General features: G+C 37.5%; 1 protein-coding gene across 3 annotated transcripts in view; it reads left to right on the top strand.

Moving 5' to 3' along the window:
- The window catches only part of nfatc2a (nuclear factor of activated T cells 2a), a 176,463-nt gene that overhangs the window by 54,701 nt on the left and 105,949 nt on the right, over positions 1-15,813 (top strand). For all 3 annotated transcript variants that reach the window (XM_087994939.1, XM_043710247.2, XM_043710246.2), the window contains exon 4: positions 12,925-13,127. In XM_087994939.1, the coding sequence (XP_087851065.1) occupies positions 12,925-13,127 (203 nt within the window). The remainder of the gene's footprint in view (positions 1-12,924; positions 13,128-15,813) is intronic.

The following is a 15,813-nucleotide window of genomic DNA, read 5'->3' as shown; positions in this document are numbered from 1 at the left end:
TTATGAAGTAAGATCGGAAGTTGTTTTTGGCGCAATGCTAAAGGTGGGTCTAACATACCTTTTATTAAATTCAGATGTTTGCTCCACAGAATTCATTTGTTCAAAGGATACATATTGACATATGACATGGGTAAATGATCCCATTAAAGCTGTGCACATATTAATGCCAATACTGGATTTGTAATCCAAAAACCACCCACACTAGGTTTTCATGAGAAAAGGCCACCAAGAATGAAAAAGCATGACATCACTTGTTAACCCTTCCCCTGCTTCCACCCCATGCTGCATTATGGAGATAGCTGTAAAATATTCAGCATTTAATGCAAGAAAACCCAAAGAGATTCCAAAGAAGGCCCAGTTATTTTGACTAGACATTGAGTGATAAACATTAATGAGATTTATTAATTTCCAACAATTTATGTTGTTCTGATTGCGATGGGAGGAATACACTGACTTCCTCTACTTTCATTTCACCATAGTACACAATATCAATTTACATGTTTTACTTGGTTCCTGATGTAACCAATCATTTTGTTCTTTATCCAGCTTAAAATAATAAAATGTATTAGCCAGGTTTTTTTAATAAACACACAATTATTGATTTATTTAAAAACAGAATGCATTCAATAAATATGCAAAACTGGTTAATGCACTTTGTTCATAATATGAAAGTATAACTGCTTACCCCTCTAAATATCCAAAACCTAGAGCACGGAAACAGACCCTTCAGTCTAACTCGTCCACGCCGACAAGGTATCCTAAATTAATCTAGTCCCGTTTGCCAGCATTCAGCCCATATCCCTCTAACCCCTTCCTATTCATCTACTCATCCAGATATCTTTTAAATGTTGTGATTCTACCAGCCTCCACCACTTCCTCTGGCAGCTCATTTCATACACGCATCATCCTCTACATGAAAACGTTGAGCCTTAGGTCCCTTGTAGATCTTTCTGCCTCACCTTAAATCTTTGCCCTCTGGTCAATAACTCTTAGTTCCTGAAGGCAAAAATTGATGAGGTACGAAATATTCAGACAGTTAATGGTCTAATGTTCTGGCACATGTAGATGGATGTCACCGAACACAGGCAGATGTCTCTGGGACCTTTGTTGCTGCAGTCTGTTCAGGAACAGTAATGTATCAAGGTTTTTTCAAATACATTTCAGAAGGACAGTCAGCAGTCAGATTGGACCAGGGCTATGGGTACCATACTTCACCCACAGTAAGAGTTTTGTTTCAGGAATAGGACAGCTGAACTGGGAAGTTCTTTTCCCAGGCTGGACACATCCAAACAACCTCCAAAATAGAAGCTGCAACCTGATCCTTGCAGACAGAAGAAGGGGCTCAATAGTAAACATGCAGTTATTCTCAAACACGTGACTAGCAAAAAATGCCTTGTTAAAAACATTTCTAGTACTCTTTCATTAATTTCTGTTTAAAAAAAGCAATTAGGTATTCACAATCCTTCAAACACAAGCACACAAATAAAACTGTTAAACAACTTCACAATATCTCCAGTCTACACAAAACAAAATGTCATTTTTAAATGGGTTGTCTCTCAAAGTAGGACAAAAAAAAATTAAAAATTAAGACAAGTTTATAAGTTTACTCTCATTTATTTCCTATAAATATAAAATTATCTCTGATATCTTTCCAGTATTTAGGTGATTCAAATAAAGCTACATTCTTATATACTGTAAACATTGTAAGCATGTACACAAGTATGCAATGATACCTTCATTACTTTTCCCCACAATGTGAACAACTTTCAAGTGATTAAATTTTAATAGGAAACTCCAATGGAGCAGCCTGTCATTTTGGTTTTAGACTCTTTTTCAATAAGATTGAGGACTTATGACCAATATAAGTCAATGTTACCTGAAGGCATGGTGTAAGTATATCTCAAGGCATTCACACACCTAGGGCATCTTTTTCCACTGTAGAGCATCTCTTTTGGTACCGAGTTAGCTTTTTAGAAAAGTATTTCATGGCCTTCATTATGCCAGAGTCACCTTCGTGTAACAAAACTGAACCTATCCCCAAATCAACAGTATCAAATGCGACTTTGAGTAGTTTAATAAAATTAGGGGCAGCGAGCACTTGCTCTGATGAAATTAGTTTCCAGCTTCTCAAAAGCTGCTTTGCACTCCCCTGACTTTGTTGCTTTGTTTTTTTTTGTAAAAAAGAATGGAGCAGCTATAAAACTGAGGCTTGATATAAACTTACGATAGAAACCACAATCCCCAAAACTCAAAGTTTCTCGTTCAGTTTAGGGGTATGAGATTCCTAAAACATGTATTTCTGCTGTTTTGACAGCACTGCTCCTTGTCCTACAGTGTGTGTTAATTCGATTATTTGTGATTTGGAGATGTTGGTGTTGGACTGGGGTGTACAATGTTAAAAATCACACAACACCAGGTTATAGCCCAAGAGATTTATTTGGAAGCACTAGCTTTCGGACCGTCGCTCCTTCATCAGGTGGTTGGATGAAGGATGAAGGAGCAGCGGTGATTTTTAACCTCGATTATCTGTGCTTTTGAAAAGTCACTCTTGGGAGATTTGAGCTGCCTGTAAATTTTGAAACACAGCTTCTGATTATTCCAGTGTGCTCCTTCCAAGTGTCACTGTATGCTTGCATATTATCAAGGTAAGCCAAACAGTTAGTAAGGCTAGCACGGCTTCAGCTGCTTTGACTGTGTTCAATAAGTTACTTTTCCAACATGCTTTTGATTCTTGCTTTCACCGGAGCCTGTTTCTCTGGACCTAAGCAAAAAAGATGCTGTTTCATAGCAAAGAATTCTCCCCCATTCTCATTATGTCAGAACAAAAAAACTTTCTACTCAGTGAACAGAAAGAGTATGGAATGTACTTGCTTGAAATGTGGTGGAGCCAGGTTCAAAGGAGACATTTAAAGGGGCACTGCATGATTATTTGGATAGAAATGGCATAGAGGTAAATGGGGAAAAGACAGGAGATTGGCGATGGGGAATAGAACCAGTGCAGGCATGGTGGGCTGAATGGCCTCCTTATACACCATAACAACTCTGTGAATGTGTGATATTTGGGTAAAGTTGTACGCTCTACAGACTCCTTTAAATTCTGAGAGTAGCCTTGTTATGTTTTCTTAATCTTCTGTATCACAGTATGAAAGCATGGTCTCTAACCTCCCTAAGAGTTAAGGAGTAACTGCCGGATAGCAGATGGTCCAATTTTAGAATTGTCTAGTCCTTCTCCTGCCTCATTTGCATTATCCATTTGTCCTGACCTGCCCTCACTAGCTGAAATACTTGTGCTTGTTTATTCTCCTGGCAGTGATAATGCTTCAGAATATTGAGACAACACAGCTTAATTGTTATCTGGAAATCTGGGATGTCAATCAAATAACTTACCTTCCCCATTCTTTAGACCACCCTATTTGGATCAGTAAACTGATAGACAGTGAAATTTGAACCTTGATCTGACTAGGTCTCTATCAGTAATCGATGTCGAGTGAAGAATGGGGTTAACTTTTCCACCATTATTTTGACAGTGGTTACCCTCAAAGTTATGTCTTTTTATTGTAACTATATACCACTGTCCCACATTTGTTTCTAGTAATTGATCCCACATTGCCTACTAACATCCAGTGAATGGTTCCTCAAATATAGATGCAAGAATTAATCGTGCTAATTTTCCCACCATCTGCCATATGTGGCATCTTTTACAAATTTGCAATGTCTTATGAAGACCTTGCCAGTACACATTTTGACTTACACCTTCTTGGATCTTCTGGGTCCCTACATGTCCTGCCATAGGAATTAATATTTCTTAACAAGATTTTGAAAATACCACTGTTGGGATAATTATTGTCCAGTCTTTGTCCATAGGTATGTGAGATCTCCATTTGTTCGTTAAAATCCTATTTCTTATTTAACATTTCATGTAATTTAATGTCTTGGGACTACTTCAGTTTCAAGTTCAGCTTGAACTGAATCATTTACTTAACTCTGTAACAATTTACTGAAACGCTATCAAATAAAACACATTGAGCAGTTTCTTCAGATTATCCAAATTCCCCAAAGTTAAAAATCACACAATGCCAGGTTGTGGTCCAACAGGTTTATTTGGAAGCACTAGCTTTTGGAGCACTGCTCCTTCATCAGGTGATTGAATCACAAAACCATTGTGGCACAGACAGCCTCACAGGGAGTCTTCAATATGTGGACCGGCATGACACCAATTGTTAAAGTGCACTTGAGAATGTAACTTTTAAATAAGGTTTTGCGATTTACATATGAAAGAACTGAAACCAACATGGTCATTCTAAAAGATGAGAGACTTAACAAACAGTCTGGGTCTTTTTCAATATATAATTTCAGTTACATCACACTGTAAACTTTTGCTATAAATTCTGTGCCTTACAATCGAATTCTCCACAATCACCTGATGAAGGAGCAGTGCTCCAAAAGCTAGTGCTTCCAAATAAATCTGTTGGTCTATAACCTGGTGTTGTGTGATTTTTAACATTGTACACCCCAGTCCAACACCAACATCTCCAAATCACAAATCCCCAAAGTAAGCTTCAATAACCAAATATCTCTCTGTACTGTCAATGATGGACTTTGTTTAGTTATTGATGGCGTCATTACATGTTCTCAAACCTTCTCCTATGTTTGCTCTGTCTCCTTAATGTCACTGGCCTTTCTCATCGAGAAGCTCTTATCTTAATTCCTGCCTGAGGAAGTAAGTCACTCCATCTACAGGTAAATTAATAAGAACCTCTATAGTTACCATTCCAGACATTAGGTCATACAACAGGATGGTGCAGATGTGTACTTGCTGCTAATATCATTCAAGAAAACCTTGACATTCATGAAATTTTCTGGTGGATATGACGTCTTTCCCCAGTAAAAGAGTTTGTATGGCTTCTGTATCTATCACTGTGGCTAGAAATTTACTTGTCTCATTTGGTCAATAAGGAGTTACTTTTTCTTTTAACAAGAATATCTTGTTTACCTTCCCTGCAATAACAGAAGTTTTGTGCACGATCTCACAGCTGCAGTCAGAGCTACAGCTCAGACTATAGTATGCTGGGGCAGAACCCTTCTTTCTGAATTGACCTTGTACACCCCTGTACATCCCAAGGATTTACTCTGCAGCTTCCAGTAACCTGCATGTAGATGTCCACCTTGAAATAATGCAGACATTGCAGCCTTTGGACATCTCTCCCATCCACAGCACCATTTTTTCTGGCCTGGGGAGGACATCAAGGGGTATTTGCAGCTGCCCCTTCTCATCCCTGTCGACTAGCCTTCCTTTCTCCTTGTGCCTTCTATTCATCTTGGGGTTGGAGGGATAACAGACAAATTGCTTGGATTTATGACGAGCTCTTAATTGCTAGCCATGTTAGCTGTCTGTCTCACTGTTGCAACTTCCATTTTTTGAGAGTTTTCATTTATGGAAAAAGTGAATTTTAAAATTCTTTCAAGAAAACTATTTCACTAAGAGTTTCAATGCAGTTGCAACCTTTAATGTCTGTTACCCACAATTAAAATTATTTTGCACTACCCTTTCAGTTCTATGAATGGAACCTTACAGGGCCCTGACCCATGTAGGCTTTGGTGAGAAATCTGGGTGAATCATGTGAGACATCTTTTATGTCTAAAAACATTGGCACTAGTAATGAGTTACAGCATAGGGCCTATTTACCATCACAAACAAAATCTTAAACAAAAATAGAAATTTCTGGAAAATCTCAGCAGTCTAGCAGCTTCTATGGAGAGAAATCAGAGCTAATGCTTCCAGGTCCAGTGATCCCTCCTCAGAACTGAATAATCAAAAGAACCTGCCTCCCCCCTCCAACGGAAATTATGAGGTCAGTGTTCACCAATTTTGTTTCAGAAAAAACATATCTTTCTCGGCTGTAATTTACTTGCCCACCAATGTCTGCATACTAAAGAAATTGAAATATTCAGTTGTACGTATTGTAAGAAGGATTTCATTCCTAACACTACAGTTGGACAAATTCTACTGTTAGGTTTCCAGAGACCATGAACAGAATATTCTACATCACTGTCTTTCTACAGATGTATGACAACCAATCATGCTGAAGAGACTGTTATGAAAAGGGAGTTTTATATCAACTCTTAGTTAAAACTGCTTGTCATTATTAGATAAATAATGACTTAACAAAGAAAGCTTAGTACATCAGTAGTCACTGTACAACAGAAATTGTTTGAAGAATTACTGTACTAGTTCCAGTCTCAAATGACAATCCAATAGGCTTTTGCAGATCAGATGCCAACTTCATAATATTCTTGTGGTTAGTATTCTTTGTTGTTTTGTCATTCTAGTATATCCATCTCTTCATCCTCCTCCTCTAGCTGTGCTAACTCCCAGAAACTTTTGTGATAGACAGATTATATAATTGCAAGAGATTTATCTAACACAGTTATTTCTGTCCTGTAGTAATACCTCCAATGTAGATAATAACAGTAGATGATTAACTTTGTTAAATTTGAAGATTATTGAAGGATTGGAAAAAAGGAGTTAACAAAAGAACTATATGGTCTGATTCAACAACAATATTGAATTTTGCTTTAATATGACATGATTATTAAACTTCTAAATTTAGAAAATTTATACTTTATTTTCTTATCATTGGAAATAACAGTATTCACATTATTCAGACTTTAAACTTGAAAAAACAAGGAACACTACATCTTTCATTTCACTTTGCACATTCCTGCAGAACTCCTTATGATCCAATGTAATCAGTCAAGAGTCATGCAGCATGTGATATTTTAACCCAGTTCTTAAAAACATCTTAAATTTGTTGTTTCCAATTTCTTGGGCTTCATTTGGCAGGAACAGAATGCAAATAAATGTGGGTTTTTTGCAAATTGTTTGAACCATGCTATTAGATTATTCGGGCAGCATTCACATTTTGCTACCAACATTCAGGATGCCATAGATATGAAATTAGGATTGATACTGTATAATGTTTTAGTACTAAAGATGTTGATTAGGAACAAAAATGGCACATAGTGCTTTTGTGCTCACTTTTGTTATGAATCGTACCAGATATCATTCTAGCAAAGAGCAAACAAGAGATATCCTTTACCCATGTCAGAAACAGGTTGATCTGATTTGTAGCAGAAGTGCACACATGTGGATTGAGTGTCATTTTGAGCCTTACTAGTAACTAATGTATCCAACCAATAGGTAATACCAATCCAATTTTACATCTGTAGCTTTTCTGAATATTGGTAGCAATATGTGAGTGTTGTCTGAATAATTTAATAGTGCGGTGTATGATTTGCAAAAAAGCCACATTTATTTTTATCTACTACTGTTGTATGCTGTAAGATTTCCTGGCTGTCTTTATCAAGCTTGGCTGACATGTGACTTCACTTACGCAGCAATGTGATTGAATCTAAAGTGCCTGCTTTAATGATCTAGCAAGCCACTGCAACTGCTATATTGAGAGCCCACCATTCCTAGCAATCTCAGAGCAACTTAGAATTGGCAAATCTAATACAAATCTAAGCAGGAACAATGATTGAGCTTTTTGAAAAAATGACGAAGAGGATTGATGAGGGCAGAGCAGTGGGCAGGATCTACATGGACTTCAGTGAAGCATTCAAAAAGGTTAGATCACATGGAATAGAGGGAGAACTAGCCATTTGGACATAGAACTGACACAAAGGTAAAAAACAGAGGATGGTCGAGGAGAGTTGCTTTTCAGACTGGAGGATTGTGCCACAAGGATCGGTGCTGGGTCCATTACTTTTCGTCATTCATATAAATGGCTGGATGTGAACATAGGAGGTATAGTTAGTAAGTTTGCAGCTGACACCAAAATTGGAGGTGTGGTGGACAGAGAAAAAGGTCACCTCAGAGTACAACTGGATCTTGATCAGCTGGGCCAATGGGCTGAGGAGTGGCAGATGGAGTTTAATTGAGATCAGCTTATCAGTAATAACCATCAGGTCCATCTCAGCTACAAGAGATTTAGGGGAAGGGATGGGAGATAGAAGAATAATGAAAAGGCAAAAGTAATAGGCAATTCCAGAATCAGACGTACATTTCTATAGCATGAAATGTGATTCCAGGATTATTAATTACCTTCCTGGTGTGAGATTTAAGAGTGTCTTGGATGGCTTCAAGGTTTGGGAGATCAGTCAGAAGTCAAGGTCCGCACTGATACTAATGATATAAGTAGGAAGATCAATAACATTCAGAAAGTGGAATTCATGAATTCGGAAGGAAATTAAAAACAGCACCTCAGGTGTAGCAGTCTCAGAATTGCTGTCTGTGCCATTGCTCGTCAACATGAGAACAAAAAGGATGAGTTGATTGACTATGTGGTTGGAGAATTGGTACAGGAGTGATGACATCAGATATTTGAAGCATTGGGACCACGTCTAGGGCTGGTGCGACCTGCACAAGCTGGAGGACAAAGAAACTGATAAGAAAAGGAAAAATAAAGTACAAATTGAGCAAAAACATAAAACTGGTCTGTAAAAGCTTCTACTGGTATATTAAATGGGGATGTTTCACAAAGATGAATGTGGATTAAAAGTAGAGTCAGGAGAATTTATAATGGGGAATAAAAAATGGCAAAGAATCCAAGTAAGTATTTTGTGTCATGTTTTACTGAGGAAGGTTTAAGAAATTTAGTGACTCGTATTAGTAAGAAAATTGAACTGGAGAAATTAATGTTGCTGTAAGTTCTTATATCCCCAGAACCTGATAGTCTACATCCAAAAGTGCTGAAGAAAATGGCCATAGGGAAAATTGATGCATTGGTAATCATATTTCAAGATTCCACAGATTCTGGAATGATTATTGCAGATTGGAAACTTGCAAATGAAACCCTACTGTTTAAAAAGGAACAAAAGAGGACAAAAGGAACTACAGACCTGATAGTCTTACATTAGTAGCATGGAAAATATCAGAATCTATCATTAAGGATATGATAAATTAACATTTTGATAATCTGATTGGTCATGGTAAGCATGAGTTTGTGAATGGAAACTTGCATTTGATAGACTAGGAGATTTATGAGGTTGTTACGAAAAAACTGATATAAAGGAGACAATGGATGTAGTATATTTGGATTTTCAGAAGGTTGCTTTGCAAAATTAAAACAAATGGTTTGGAGATAATGTACTGGCATGGATTAAGGACTGGCAAATAGAAGGAAATCAGAAAGAAGAAATACACTGATCATTCTCATGTTGGCAGACTGTAACTAATGGGGTACCATAGGATCAGGACTTGGGTACTATCTGTTCACTATGTATCAATGGGTTTGACATGAGGAATAAATGTAATATTTCCAAATTTGCAAGTGATACAAATCTAAGCAGGAACAATGATTGAGCTTTTTGAAAAAATGACGAAGAGGATTGATGAGGGCAGAGCAGTGGGCAGGATCTACATGGACTTCAGTGAAGCATTCAAAAAGGTTAGATCACATGGAATAGAGGGAGAACTAGCCATTTGGACATAGAACTGACACAAAGGTAAAAAACAGAGGATGGTCGAGGAGAGTTGCTTTTCAGACTGGAGGATTGTGCCACAAGGATCGGTGCTGGGTCCATTACTTTTCGTCATTCATATAAATGGCTGGATGTGAACATAGGAGGTATAGTTAGTAAGTTTGCAGCTGACACCAAAATTGGAGGTGTGGTGGACAGAGAAAAAGGTCACCTCAGAGTACAACTGGATCTTGATCAGCTGGGCCAATGGGCTGAGGAGTGGCAGATGGAGTTTAATTGAGATAAATGTGAAGTGCTGCATTTTGGAAAGGCAAATCAGGGCAGGACTAATACACTTAATGGTAAGGTCCTGGGGAGTGTTGCTGAACAAAGAGACCTTGGAAGGCAGGTTCATAACTCCTTTAAAGTAGAATTCCAGGTAAACAGGACAGCGAAGAAGACATTTGGTCAACACATTGAGTATCAGAGTTGGGAGGTCATATTGCAGCTGTACAGGACATTGGTGAGGACACTTCTGGAATATTGTGTGCAATTCTGGTCTCCCTGCTGTAGGAAAGATGTAGTGAAACTTGAAAGGGTTCAGAAAAGATTTATAAGAATGTTGTCAGAGTTGCAGGGTTTGAGCTATAGGGAGAGGTTGAATAGGTTGGAGTTGGTATCCCTGGAGCATCAGAGACTGAGGGGTGTCATTGTAGAGGTTTATAGAATCATGAGGCATGGATAGGGTTAATAGGCAAAGTCTTTCCCCTGGGGTGGTTCCCCTGGAGAGGGCATAGGTTTAAGGTGAGAGGCAAAAGATATAAAAAGGGACCTAAGGGGCAACATTTTCACACAGAGGGTGGTGTGTGAATGGAATGAGCTACCAGAGGAAGTGGTGGAGGCTGGTACAATTAGATCTGGATGAGTGTGCAGATAGGAAGAGTTTAGAAGGAGCAAATTACAGCCATCTTTACTGAAAACAAGAAATGCTGGAGATCATGGCAGGTCAGCATCCATTGAGAGAGAGCAAGCTAATGTTCCTGCCATTCTCACATTCTGATCACTTAATCTCAACTATCAACATCTTTTCTCCACCAGCACTCCACACCTCTCCACCCTCACACCTCAACCCCAACTATAGCATAAATGTTGTCCCTGCCACATTTCACTTCAACTCTGATGAAGAGTCATCTAGACCTGAAACGTTAGCTTGCTCTCTCTCCATGGATGCTGTCTGATGTGCTGTGATCTCCAGCAGTTCTTGTTCTCAGTGTTTAGGGGCAAATGGAACAAATGCTGGCAAATGAGATTAGATGTATTTAGGGTAACTGGTCAGCATGATGAGTTGGACCAAAGAGCCTGTTTCCATGCTGTACAACTCAATGACTCTATTGACTTTGTGTTATGAGGAAGATGTAAAACATTTTCAGGAGGATTTAACAGCTTTAGTGATTGTGCAAGAACATGGCAGATTGAATATAAGGTGGAAAAATGTGATGTTATCGACACTGGTAGGAAGAAAAGATGTGCACGATTTGAAAAGATGTGCAAAGGGACATGGGTCTCCTTATTAACCAGCCACCAAAGGCTAACATGGAAGTGCAGTAAGCTATTAAAAAGGCAAAGGAAATTTTAGCCTTTATTGCAGGAGGACTGAAGTACAGGAGTCATGAAATTTTGCTTCAATTGTGCGGTACTCATAGAGACTTGTGAAATACTGTGTCCTTTTATGGTCTCCATAGCTCCAGTATAGTTAATGCAGATATTAATTCATTTTTGATTATGAATGATATAAAGGATTATGGAGGTAGTGTAAATAAAAGACATTGAAGTATTTGTTCAGCCATGATCATATTGAACAGTGGAGTAGGCTGAATGGGCTGAATAGCTTCCAGCTCTTCTTTGTTTTTATATTCCTAGATATGAGAAAGGATTAAAAGAACAACTGTTGAATAAATAGCAGAGTCTGAGTATTTTAGATGTTATAACAATAGGTTAAAAAGGAATAGGTGAATTGGAAAAAGAGACTGCTTAGAGATTAATTAGAATTTGCTACAAATTGTTGTTTAAACAAAGTTGCTAACTTATTTTGAAAGACAGTTTACTAGATGCTTCAAGGATATGGTATACAAGAGATAGAATGGATTGATTGTTGTGGCACTTGAGAAACAATCCATTGATGCAAGTGTGATGGGCAGAATGGCCTGTACGTTTGTGATGTTCTTAGAGTCATAGACATGCCCAGCAAGGAAACAGATCTTTCAGTCCAACACGTCCATGCCGACCAGATATCCTAAATTAAGTTAGTCGCATTTGTCAGTATTTGGCCAATATCCCTCTAAACCCTTCCTATTTATGTACCCATCCAGATGCTTTTTAAATGTTGTAATTGTACCAGCCTCCACCACTTCCTCTGACAGCTCATCCCATACACGCACCACCCTCTGTGTGAAAATGTTGCTCCTTAGGTCCCTTTTAAATTGTCCCTCTTTCACTCGACGCCTATGCCCTCTAGTTCTGGACTCCCCCACCCCAGGGAAAAGACCTTGTCTATTTATCCTATCCATGCCCCTCATGATTTTATAAACTTCTATAAGGTCATCCCTCAGCTTCCAACGCTCCAGGTAAAACATCCCCAGCCTATTCAGCCTCTCCCTATTGCTCAAATCCTCCAACCGTGGCACACAAAATGAGCAAGGTTGACCTAACGTCCATTACAGCAGAATGCAGATACTCTGAAGGTGAGCCTTAAATTGGTTTTGTATTTTCTCAATATCTTCAGGTCTGCTAAATTAAAATTTGTAGCTCCAGAAATATAACCTATTATGATTTGACCATCTGGATTGCAGCTGAATTCCTGAAATTTGAATCTGAGCCTCATGCCCAAGAGCTACCTAAATAAATTGCAATGACATATAAAAACAAATCAGAATATTTGCCCACATTTGCTATAACTTAAAGGATATTGCAAGTGTTTGTTTCATTGACTGATGGCACTATTATTCTGAATTTTGTCTGCTTTTGGATGTATCTGAAAGCAATTTACATGTGACACCAATGGAATTCAGAGTGACAATAATTTTCAATGCCTTTAGTCTGAAGGCAGTGGCAGCTTTCAAACATTCTGTGAAGTTTAGCAGTGACTGTATTCATAAAAAATGTGTACTGAAGCATTTAAGAGCATTTTGTTAAATGCACCGCATTGGCAATTTAAGGAGGCTATGACATTCAAGAACATGGTGTGCACATTCTGTTTGTGCTGGTGTTTAAATAAAGATTATATAAGCTAATTGAAAAATGCCCCTGTTGTTTTAAAAGCAGTAACAAACTCAGGAGTGTTTATTAACCTACAATTGAAGGCTGTGGTAGCCTATCTTTACCTTTATGTGAAGCATCCTAAAAGGATTTAATATAAGCCTTATCTTGAGAGTTCAACATATAAGATATCTTGTCTTTTTCCAGCTCCATGGCTACATGGAAAATAAGCCTTTAAGCCTGCACATATTTATTGGAACCGCAGATGAGCGGCTACTAAGACCACATGCCTTCTATCAAGTCCACCGCATCACTGGCAAGACAGTCTCAACCACCAGCTATGAGAAAATCTGTGGAAATACAAAGGTTTTAGAAATTCCACTTCTTCCAGAGAACAACATGAAAGCAGTGTAAGAATATTATTATTACACAAATATGTTTGTTTTCAAGTATATACTCATAAATAGAATATTTTAACATGAATACAGCAGTGCTTGATGAAATATAAACTTCCACCTTGTTGACCACAAGGATCCTTCGATCAGTCTTGATACAGTTTTGTTTTGCAAAATTTTAAATGAATTTGTACACATATTTTGGTGATTGTCCCAATTCGTACAGTTAACATAGCTGCTGAGTTGTTTGATCAGTTAATAACCATGTTTCATCCAAATACATAAATCAATTCATTAATAATTATGCAATTTCATGCTTCACTACTAATGGGAAATTGGAAAGAATAAATTTCAGTCTGATGCAGTAAGGAGATTTATTTCTGAAATTAGAATCGAGAGAATTGTTATCAATAGTACAATATCTGACTTGGGAGTGCTCAATGCAAGTTCTCAAATGCTAAAAGAGGGAAAAATATTCCATTCTTCATCACTTATTTTTTCCTGAAAAATGTGACTTTACCAAAAATATAAAGTGAAACAAATTTTTTGCTAATGACTTTTTTAGACTATTATCATGTATCACTTCTTCTGAATTTTCACTCTGCTGCATTGGTGCAACATATTTATATGTAAATTGAAAGTGAAAGAGTAGCACAAATATTAAAATGGAACTTCCTCATGTTTAATTTTGGTGAGTTTGGTCCAGTTGGTCCAAAACAAACTGCTGAATTTTGTTTTAATTTATTCTCATTCCCAACAGTGAACACAGTAAGGTCAGCGAAATAACTCCTTAGAGATCTGTATCCCATCGCCACATTACACTCTATTTACACATGAGCAGTCCTTGACTTTAATACTGCCTCATTCAGTGTTAGCTATCGGAGTGTCAGTATCTCTGTCACTCCTGTTTTTTTTTTAAAAATCTGTCAGCCAGGACTCCCTGATTGGACCAGATTAACAGCCCTGATCAAAGATCTCATATTCTTTGATGTCCAGCTGGCTGACCTTGTTACAATCATTAAAGTGACTAAAGTCAAGGTTTCAGAAACATGCCTCTACACATTTGATGAAAGCTGTAAGGAAAATAATTAAAGTCATTAAAGCCATTGGTAAATGGGTAATGCTGAAATGACTTACTTGGAAACTCTTCACAGAATGGCATTAGTGAGATCAGGAGATTGGAGTCTTTTGGCCAATTTGGTCTCCATATAAATTTTCATTTAAAATAAAAATAAAACAAGATTTATTTTATCAAAGATATTTGCCAAAACATGAAATGAGGAACCAAGATCCATGACTTCACATTGCTGAGGTCTTGACTTATGCAGATCTTCCACCTCAAACTCAGCTTTAAGACCATCCTAAAAACCCTATTCATTTCAACAAGCTTTTGGTCACTTTTGTTTTAATACCTATGTGAAATGCTTTGCGACATTGTGTCTATGTTAAATGTACTGTATAAAAATGCAATTGGTTTTGGTTTCTCCAATTGTTTTGCTGAGAAAGTACAGAGATGCTATTTGAATTTCTATCTTCCAAATTGTGTAGAAAATGGTTTGAGCTTTGCCTTTACCATGATTTATCACAGGCACTTTTTTTTTTACCAGAGTTTGCTAGAATTAATTTATGCTTCAAAAATAACTTATGCACCCACTCAAAGTACTTGCTAAATGAAAAATCCTCCAGAATACTGCTGTTAGAAGGGTAAATTGCTAATTAATACCACTGTCCTTAACTGCTCATCATAATTAAAGGTCATGTAGAATTTCCATCCAGATTGCTTCCCTTTTTTAATTTTGTCAACTGTACTATCAACAGCTAACATGCAAAATCTTTCCTGCTGCTTTTATCTGATTTTTAAATTATAAGTAAAATACAAGAGCAAAACAACAAGTGTGGCTTAAAATGTTTTACTACTGCCTCCTTTGTGGAGCAGTTCATAGTTTATAACAGCTTAAGAAAACAATTTATAAGATATCACTTTAAGTTACAGTTTTAATAAAATTAGAGCATAATTTTTCCATCAAGCAGGTAATGCAAATCGTGTTTATCTTATGCTATGTTGCGGTAGTTGTAGTCTATCATTTCCTGTCTGCCTACTTCCAGTTGTGAGTGCTCAACTTGGAGTAGCTTCAGCTCTTGGAGTCAAAGAATCTGCACTGAACTGTTCTCCACAGTACAGAAGATGCTTTGTGGAGTTGACTGAGAAATACTGATACATTCTTTCCTGCACTACTCAGTTATGTCCTTTGGCAGGTCCACTCCGGAATGACTAATGGAGATGTTCTAAAGCTTAATCAAAAATATGTAGAATTGAGGGAAATACTGGATAGTTGTTAAAAGCTGACCAGTTTACTTTTATGCACTATAGTTTAGTTGATTAAACATCCATTCACTCATTAGAGTTTGGAAACTATGGCTTTGACAAATGCATTTCCATTTCATGGCACAAGTTATTGTTGGGTTTCCAGGACAGAATGCACATTGTCTCTTGGTCTAATAGGAAACTCTATTCTGTTTGGTTATTGCAGAGGGTGTTAAAACTGAGTGATGGAATTTTGTACACGTCAAGTGTTGGCTTGATCGAGAAAAGATTCTGGTTTGATTTTTGTTCCCAGTTAGGAGCGCAGAGTCACAAACCTGATGTGTGAGAAAGTGACCCAAAAAATTAGTCTTCAGCACCATATCTAAACCCTCACTC

Source organism: Chiloscyllium plagiosum, unplaced genomic scaffold (genome assembly GCF_037043375.1).
Source record: "Chiloscyllium plagiosum isolate Xiang-an unplaced genomic scaffold, Cpla_swu_hap1 HiC_scaffold_15, whole genome shotgun sequence".
Classification (NCBI taxonomy): Eukaryota; Metazoa; Chordata; class Chondrichthyes; order Orectolobiformes; family Hemiscylliidae; genus Chiloscyllium; species Chiloscyllium plagiosum.
The sequence above is the reverse complement of the archived record's forward strand: the minus strand, read 5'-3'. Positions and strand labels throughout refer to the sequence as shown.